The sequence below is a fragment of the Amblyomma mixtum genome, chromosome 8, assembly GCF_055824585.1.
Source record: "Amblyomma mixtum isolate Tamu chromosome 8, ASM5582458v1, whole genome shotgun sequence".
NCBI lineage: Eukaryota > Metazoa > Arthropoda > Arachnida > Ixodida > Ixodidae > Amblyomma > Amblyomma mixtum.
Window position 1 is genome coordinate 136,390,291 of NC_143019.1, and position 9,795 is coordinate 136,400,085.

At 46.2% G+C, this 9,795-nt stretch overlaps 1 protein-coding gene across 1 annotated transcript; it reads right to left on the reverse strand.

The window, feature by feature from the left end:
• Positions 1-4,048: 4,048 nt before the first annotated feature.
• LOC149334565 (uncharacterized) lies at positions 4,049-7,896 on the reverse strand. The gene is made up of 2 exons (XM_089556275.1): positions 7,699-7,896; positions 4,049-5,265 (listed from the first exon to the last, which is right to left on the reverse strand). Exons 1-2 carry the CDS (start codon positions 7,894-7,896, stop codon positions 4,276-4,278), a joined length of 1,188 nt encoding a protein of 395 aa, XP_089412401.1. The 3' UTR covers positions 4,049-4,275.
• Positions 7,897-9,795: the final 1,899 nt, after the last annotated feature.

Sequence of the window (9,795 nt, forward strand, 5' to 3'; positions counted from 1 at the left end):
TGCGGCATCGATGATACACTTCGTGAGATTTTCATTTAGTTCGTCTACGCTAAGTGTGTCTGCGAAAATGCTTTGTAAACAGGCTTTTTCTCTGAATAATGCCCAGTCAGCTAAATGGAGCCTCCATCGTCGTGGTTTAGTTGGGAGGATGGCAGGTGAGGATGATAGGCTAATAAAAACTGTGTTGTGTTGTGTTTAATGGCGCATAAGCGGCTAAGGCTATCATGCGCCAAGAACAAGGTTTAGTAAAATTGGCTCGAGCAAAGTTTGAAGACAAAGTGTATAAAAACGGTGGTGTAAAGGGCCTAAAAGTTATTTTTATTACCTGGCTGATTAAATACAAACACTTTAGAAATGGCTGTTTGCAGAAGCTTTTAAAAGTTGGTTAACCTCCGTGGACATCCTTGGCTTGCCAAGGATCTCGAGGCCACCAACTACTCAGATAAAAACCTCAGCCTCCTTCTCAGGACTGAGAAAGTGGCTGAGGTGTATCGTTTTAAGTACAGAAGCACAGGGTAAGAACTTTACAGTTTTTGAATAACACCGGCTTCCTTTAAAAAGCTAAAAACATCAAGCATACTAACGGGTGTATGTTCAGCTAAAATCAACGCTGGATGAAATGGAATATGTTCTTTGTAAAATGTAGCAAAATATTTTTTCCTTACTGATTCAAGTTTTGTGCATGATAGTAGTATGTGGTTTACGGTAACTTCATGTCCGCATTGCTCGCAAACAGGTTTGTCTTTCTTTGTTAGCAGGAAGTTGTGTGTGAGATGTGTGTGTCCAATACGGAGACGGCATAAAATAACTTCGATGAATCGTTTTTGGTGTGAGCATGATTTCCATTCCCCTAGGATGGGTTTTACTAAATGTAGCTTATTATTTCTTTCGATATTCCATTGCGACTGCCATTTATTCCTTAATTTGCACTGCACCAACCTCATACCATCTTTGTAAGGAATGTACACTTTCTTTATTTCTTTGTTCCGAGCTTTTCCAGCACATTCATCTGCCTTCTCATTGCCAGTGATTCCAATGTGACTGGGGACCCAGAAAAATTTTATGTATTGTCCCTGTATTGTGGCGCTTGTTATGTTGTGTATGATATCACCAATTAGTGGTGTCACTGCATTTCTATGGTGAAGTGAGATTAGTATGCTCAGAGAATCAGTGCAAATGATACTGTTCTGAATGTTCTCATTTATTATTTTTTCTACAGCTAGCAAGACTGCGTAACACTCGGCGGTGAAAATGGATGCACACTCAGGTAGCCGTACTATTTTTTCCCAATTATTCTGAACTACAGCACTTCCCACGTAGTGCGCCGATTTTGATCCATCGGTATAAAATGCTTCGTATTCTCCGTATTTTTCGTTTAGTGCTAAATACTCTTGTAATATCTGTTCATGCGGTGTATGTTTCTTCTGAAATTGTGTTAATGTGAAGTCGCACACAGATGGTAGGCAGTACCAAGACGGGAGTGGATCACGTTTGCGGGCAATATTAGGCAATGTGTCCATTATATCTAGTTCTTGGCATTTCTCTTCAAACCGGAGAAGAAGTGGCCTGATTGCGAGGGGTCTGTTGGTAAATAGTGTTCGGGATGGGCACTTTGTAACGAGTGGGTAACAGATGTGTTTAGGCAGGGAACGGATCTTTAAAATGTATGAGCATGTGAGCGTTGTTCTTCTGTCTGCAAGTGGTGGTTCATTGGTTTCTACGTACAGGCTTTTTATTGGCGACGTCCTGTATGCACCAGTTGAAAGGCGCAATCCCAAATTGTGCACAGGATCCAGTCGCTTCAAGTACGATGGCCTTGCTGATCCATACACTATGCAACCATAATCTAGAATGGAACGTACTACAGAGCGATAAATGTGTAAAGACATACCCGATCAGAACCCCAGTGTTTGCGTGATAGGACTTTAAGTATGTTCAGTGCTAGCGACGCCTTCTTCTTCAGTGCGTTGATGTGAGGCAGGAAAGTAAGTTTTTTATCGAAGGTGATGCCTAGAAATTTGTGTTCGTTTTTTAAAGGCAGCTCGGTTTGGTTGAGGTGTAATGTTGGGTTTGTGTGCAAGCCTCGTTTGAGTAAAAAAAGTACGGCCACTGTTTTCTGTGTTGAGAACTGGAAACCATTCTTGCCTGCCCATGTTGCCATTTTGTTGATTGTAAGCTGTACTTGTCGTTCGCATGTGGATATATTGGAAGATGTACATGCTATCTGAAGATCATCAACATATATTGAATACATAATGGACCTTGGTATTATTTTTCTAATAGAATTCATTTTTACAACGAAGAGAGTTGTGCTTAAAATGCACCCTTGAGGAACTCCATTTTCTTGAATGAAGTCCCTCGAAAGGGTCGAGCCTAGGCGGATATTAAATGAGCGGTTAGACAAAAAGTCTTTAATACAGTTGAGCATTCTGCCACGGATGCTCACGGAGCTCAGCTAAGTCCTGGAGAATCCCGAACCTCCAGGTTGTATCATATGCTTTTTCTAAATAAAAAAAGACGCTAAGACAGTGTTGTTTGTGTATAAAAGTTTCTCTGACAGTATTTTCAAGGCGGACTAAGTGATCTGTAGTGGAGCATCCTTTTTTAAATCCACACTGATGGATATCAAGCAGTTCACAGGATTGAAGAACAAAGGTTAGTCTTATATTTAGGACACTTTCGAAGGATTTGGCGAGGCAACTGGTTAAGGCTATGGGTCTATAACTGCTAGGAGAGGTTGGGGGTTTACTAGGTTTAAGAAACGGTACAATAATAGCTTTCTTCCAGGCTTCAGGTATTTTCCCTGACATCCAAACTGTGTTGAAGAATCTTAAAAGTGCTTCTATGGCAGGCTCAGAAAGATGTTCAAGCATTTCATAATGTATATGGTCGGGTCCTGGAGCAGTTTTTTTTCCGGCAGAAAGTACTCTGTTGATTTCTTGGAGGGTAATTAGACTATTGTATTTTTCATTTGCACCTCCAGTTGTTGGCAGCCTCTGTTTTTCAGCTGTATTTTTGTATTTTAAAAAGGACTGCGTGTAGTGTGATGAACTTGAAACTGCAGTGAAATGTTCCCCCAATATGTCTGCCTGTTCCTCTATGCTTGTTTGTGTGTCAGGTGTTGTTAAAAGCGGAATTGTGAATGGTGAAAAGCTGCCGTTTAATTTTCGAACCTGGTCCCACATTTTTTTAGATGGGATCTGACTGTTGATAGATGAAACATAATTCTGCCATGAAGCTTTCTCGGCACTGCGACGGACGTACCGAGCTTTAGCTTTTGCCTTTTTAAAAATTAAGAGATTTTCATGTGTCGGATACCTACGGAATTTACCCCAAGCTCTGTTTTGTTGTTTTTTAGCTTCTTTACATTCTTTTGTCCACCATACTTTATGGTTTTGTCGCGTCACTCCTGACGACTGAGGAATAGCTGTGAGTGCGGCAGTTATGATACAATTAGTAAACTTTTCGTTTATCTGGTCGATAGTAAGATTTTCTAAAACCTATATTTTCTAAAGTTGCCTTTGCTCTAAAAAGTGACCAGTCGGCGAGGTGGAGCTTCCAGCGACGTGGCCTTGTGGGGATTATTTCCGGTGGGGATGTTAAAGTGATTAGTACAGGGAGGTGATCGCTGCCATATGGATTGTCAATGACGTCCCAGTTAAAATCATTAAAAACAGAAGGTGAACTAAACGACAAATCTAAAAAGGTCATTTTTCCTGAGGTAGGGGAGCAGTATGTGGCTTTTTCTGCATTTAAAAGACATACCTTATTTGTGAGGATACAATCTTCAATTATTTGACCCTAGAGTCACGGTGCTCGCTTCCCCAAAAAGGGGAGTGAGCGTTAAAGTCCCCAACTACTAGATACCGTTCTGGAAGTTCATTGACGAGTTCTTGTAAATCGTGGACTGTTAATGTAAAATGTGGAGGAATATATACAGAACAGATAGAAATTGATTTATGGCTGACGACACTGACCGCAACAGCTTCAAGCTTTGTTTTGAGTGTGATTTCTCGAGCAGGGACGCCGCTTTGCACGACAATCGCGACGCCTCGAGAGAGTCTATTTGCCTGCTCACGATCGCGTCTAAAAGTTTTATAGTGTTTCAGGATATTTGCATGTTGTGGACCAAGATTGGTCTCCTGAAGACATAAAGCTACGGGCGAGATTGACCCTAGAATATCTTTTATGTCACTGTAGTTCCTCAACATTCCTCTACAGTTCCACTGAACTAGAAAAGCCATATTTATGTTTGGAATAGGAGCGATTGAGAGTTTACTTATTTTCTGGGGCCGTTATGACGGTCCTGTCTTTTTTCCGCTCAAGGGAGCTGTTCCGCCGCTGTAAAGCAGGCGGGCTGGGAGTTTGGTCCATCACCTCGCAAGAGGTGCTGGACGACCGCGGGGAAGCCGCGGGTGGGTGAGTGTCAAGCCTCCCCCGACGGGGGGAAGTCCTGCGGGATGTCGAACCATGGGCCGGCACTCCCTGGCTTGGAGTTGGCAGAGCAGCCTTCGCTGTCCCTGCCTGGGGCGTGGGTGGCCCTGCCCCAGGCGCAGTAGAACTGGCCTCGGCAGGTGCCGGAGCGCTGTGTGGTGCTACGCCCCCGCGCACCACATCAGCGAAGTTAGGTTTCGCTGTGAAGGAGAATGTGTTGGTAAGCGCAAAACGCCTCCTCGCTTCTTTGAATGAAATGTTTTCTTTGGTCTTAATGGTGATGATTTCTTTTTCCTTTTTCCAGGACGGACACGCCCTGGAGTACGCAGCATGGTCGCCTTCGCAGTTTGCGCAGCGTAGTGCTGCGTCGCATTCCTCAGACTTGTGGTCCTCTGATGCGCATTTCGCGCAGGTTTTGCGACCGCGGCAGCTCTGTGAGCCATGGCCAAACTTCTGGCAATTGAAACAGCGACGGGGATTGGGTATGTAATGCCTTACGTTGACTTTCAAGTATCCGACATCTATTGTTTCGGGCAAGCTGCTGATGTTAAATGTGAGCACCATGTGTTTGGTGTCTATTTCCTTGTTATCTTTGCGGATTTTGATCCTGTGGACATCAATTACATTTTGTTCGGATAGTCCTTGAAGCATTTCAATTTCTGTTAGGTGGATAAAGTCAGCCTCTGAGATCACGCCTTTGACTGTGTTGAGGGATCGGTGGGGAGTTATGGAGACAGGGATGTCCCCTATGGAATCGATGTTTGAGAGTTTTGAGCATTGGATGCCCTCACGCAGTTCGAGAAGTAGGTCGCCACTGGCCATTTTTGACACCTTGTAGCCAGGCCCCAAGGTATCTGTTAAGCATTTGGTAACAAGGAATGGGGATATTATTCGGGCTTGCTATTCGTCACAGTTGCTGTGGATTACATGAAATTTTGTGAATGTAGGTTTCTTTTTCGAAAAAAAGTCTGCTGCCTCGTTCCGCACTCTTTTAAGAGAGCGATCAGGTTTGGAAAGGGGGGAGCCATAAAAAATTGATGTTTTTCGGTCATGGTGCCAGCCACCCACCATGGAGTCCAACAAGGGGACGCGACAGGAACTTGAAAGCAAGTCCTGGCAACGCCAGCTGTACACCTTAACTATAACCTAATATGACTCAACTCAGGGTAGTTAGTCACACACGGTTAACCCTCGCCGCCAGGAAAAAGAGGAAAAAACGAAGAAGAGAGGAGGATACAGGAAAGTTGTAAGAAAGGAAATAGGAAAGTGAAAGATAGAGGGGAGGACAGGAAAAGGCGACTGCCGATTTCCTCCGGTCGGGTCAGGCCGGAGGTGCCGTCTACAGGAAGCTGGGGCCAAAGTGGTGTGTTCCCTCCGCCGAGGGGTCTTAAGGGTCCAAACGCTCGGCATCGGCTCAACCACCAGGATCCCCTTTTCCCCGGACACGGCGATGCCACGCACGGCTAAGCGCGGATGCTCGGGTCCGTGGTGACGCATTGTTCACCATCATCCCCCTGCGGGGATGTCCCTGCGGATGCTCGGGTTAACCCCGTGGTGTCGCCACTCACCAACGTCTGCATGCTGCAGTCGCCTCCGTGCGGGGAGCTAATAAAAACTGGTAGGTGATCACTCCCATACGGGTTGTCTAAAACATCCCATTTAAAATCGTTAAAAACAGATGGCGAACTAAAAGACAAGTCTAACAGCTCATTCTGCCAGACGTTGGGGAATAGTATGTGGCCTTTTCTGTATTTAAAAGACATATTATTTGTGAGAATAAAATCTTCGATCATCTGACCCCTAGCGTCACAGCGTTCGCTGCCCCAAAAAGGGGAGTGAGCGTTAAAATCCCCGACTACTAGATATGGTTCTGGCAGTTCATTGATGAGTTGATGTAGGTCACGGACTGGTAATGTTATATGTGGAGGAAGATATACAGAACAGATAGTTATGGTTTTGTAGCTGGCAATGCTGACCGCAACTGCCTCCAGTTTTGTTTTGAGTCTGATCTCTTGAGCAGGGACGCCGCTCTGAACGACAATCGCGACGCCTCCTGAGAGTTTATTTGCCTGCTCGCGATCTCGTCTAAATGTGTTATAATGTTTCAGGATATTCATGTGTTGTGGACCAAGATTTGTTTCTTGTAGACATAAAGCAACAGGCAACATTGACGCTAAAATATCTGTTATATCATTGTAATTCTTCAACAGTCCTCTACAATTCCACTGAACTAGAAAAGCCATGTTTATGTTTGGGGTAGGAACGATAAAGGGTTTACTTATTTTCTGGGCCCTTTATGAGGGCCCTGTCCTTCTTCCGCTCAAGAGAGCTGTTCCGCCACTGTAAAGCAGGCGGGCTCGGGGTTAGATCCATCACCTCGTCAGAGGTGCTGGAAAACAGCGGTGAAGCCGCGGGTGTGTGGGTTTCAGGCCTCCACCGAAGGGGGGAAGCCCTGCGGGATGCCGACCCATGGACCGGCGCTCCCTGCTTTGAAGATGGCAGGGCAGCCTTCGCTGTCCCTACCTGGGGCGTGGATGGCCCTGCCCTAGGCTCGGTGAAAGTGGCCGCAGCAGGTGCCGGAGTGTTGTGTGGTGCTACGCCCCTGCGCACCACATCAGCGAAGTTGGATTTTGCTGTGAAAGAGAGAGTGTTCGTGAGTGCGAATCGCTTTCTTGCTTCTCGAAATGATATATTTTCCTTTGTCTTTATGGTGATTATTTCCTTCTCCTTCTTCCAGGACGGACATGCCCTGGAGTACGCAGCATGGTCGCCTTCAAAGTTAGCGCAGCGTAGAGCTGCGTCACATTCCTCAGAATGGTGGTCCTTTGACGCGCATTTCGCGCAAGTTTTGCGGCCGCGGCAACTCTGTGATCCGTGGCCAAACCGCCGACAATTGAAGCACCTTCGAGGGTTAAAGATGTAGTGCCTTATATTTACTTTAAGGTATCCAACGTCGATGCTTTCAGGCAATGTGCATGTGTTGAAAGTCAGGACCAGGTGTTTGGTATCTACTTCTTTGTTGTCCTTGCGGATTTTGATTCGGTACACATCAATGACGTTTTGGTCGGAAAGGCCTTCCAGCATTTCTTTCTCTGTGAGATGTAGAAAATCATTTTCTGAGATGACGCCACGGACAGTGTTAAGTGATCGGTGTGCAGTGATGGAGACAGGTGTGTCCCCAATAGACACTATGTTACAGAGTTTGGTGGTTGGGATATTGTCTCGGAGTTCCAGCAATAAATCGCCACTGGTCATTTCTGACACTTTGTAGCAGGGGCCCAAAGCTTCTGTTAAGCATTTCGATACCATGAATGGAGATAGAATTCTGGCTTGTTTATCTTGAACTTCACTGTGGATGACATGAAATTTGGCAAATGTTGCTTTCTTTTTCGAAAAAAAGTTATCTGCTTCGTTCCGCCCTCTTTTGAGAGAGCGATCAGGTTTTGAAAGGGGGGGAGCCATAAAAAATTCAGGTTCTTCGGTCATGGTGCCAGCCACCCACCATGGGGACGGGACAGGAACTTGCAAGCAAGTCCTGCCCACGCCACCTGTACACCTTAACTATAACCTAATATGACTCACCTCAGGGTAGTTGGTCACACACGGTTAACCCTAGCCGGCTATGAAAAGTGAAAAAACTAAGAAGAGAGGAGGAGACAGGAGAGTTGTAAGAAAGAGATAGGAAAGTGAAAGACGGAGAGGAGAACAGGAAAAGGCGACTGCCGATTTCCCCTGGTCGGGTCAGGCCGGAGGTGCCGTCTACAGGAAGCTGGGGCCAAAGTGGTGTTTTGCCTCCGCCGACGGGCCTTAAGGGTCCAAACGCTCGGCATTGGCTCAACCACCAGGATCCCCTTTTCCCCGGACACGGCGATGCCACGCACGGCTAAGCGCGGGTGCTCGGGTCCGTGGTGGCACACTGCTCACCATCATCCCCCTGCGGGGGTGTCCCTGCGGATGTCAGGTACCCGTGGTGTCGCAACTCACCATCGTCTGCATGAATCAGACGCCCCTGCGGGGCGTCGACAAATGGATCTGACGGTGTGGGGTTACAACCCCATCAAGTGGCCATGAGCCCGTGGCGTTCGGCGACTTCTAGGGCTCTTGTCACCGCAGACACGTACAAGCGCTAAAAAACACGGACAGAGAAGAGACTTGGACAACACGAGCGCTCGTGTTGTCCAAGTCTCTTCTCTGTCCGTGTTTTTTAGCGCTTGTACGTGTCTGCTATGAACCAACTAGCCCAAAGGTCTGTGCTCTTGTCACAACCCGGATCTGTGTGTCCGAGTCGGAACTGAGCAATCCGGCCTCCCACTGGTCTGTATTCGAGAGCTGCAAGCCTCGAGGGGGGGAGACCCGAGGGCAAGCCCAGAGTATGTGGGATAGAGTGGCATGTTGGCCACACAGTTGACAGGAAGGGGAGTAGACCCCAGGGTATATGCGGGCATATACCCTGGGGTCTCACAAAGTGAAGTCACGCTTTTGAATGAGCGAGTCGCGACGCTGGAAACATCGTTGGCCAACCAACGTTCAGGTGAAGCCAGCACATCTGAACAGGCGCATAGCTGCGTCTCGGAACAATTGTCGCTCATTACGTCTAGGTGCGATGATGCAGAAACTCGTTTGCGACGATGCAACCTCCTTTTCTTTGGATTGGAAGACGATCCTGAAGAGGATTGGGCTGCTTCTGAACAAAAAATAATTCAGTTTTGTTCAGATAAACTAGGAATCGAAACAACCGGTACACAGTTCGAACGCGTTCACAGACTAGGGAAATATAACGATGACAAGCGGAGGCCAATTATAGCAAAAATGATGTTTTTCAAGGATAAAGTGCACATTCTTTCATGTGCACGTAAACTGAAGGGAACTTTGTTTTCCATCGGCGAAGATTTCTCGCTCACAACTAGACAGGCAAGGAAGAAGCTTTATGAATTTGCCAAGGCTTTGAACAAGCCTTTCAAACTATCTTTTGACAAGCTGCACATGGGACCCAAGACGTACATATATAACACCACTACAGACAGCGTTGTGCCATCCAACAGGTAGCTAAACAATAGTAAATGCCCGAATGATACTCACGAGTCGAGTGCACGTAACAGTCAATCACTATCTTTGTCATATGCCAACATCCGAAGCCTAGTGCCAAAACGCGATCTGCTTTCTTCTTTCCTAGACGATAGTGAATCGCACATCATCATTCTTACAGAAACTTGGTTGAATCCTAACATTACAAACAACGAAATCATTCGTGGTGCACATTCATACAACATATACAGGCATGATCGCATTGAAAAAAGAGGCGGTGGCGTCCTTTTAGGCATAAAGAAAACAATAACATCATACGTAATTAACACCGATTCA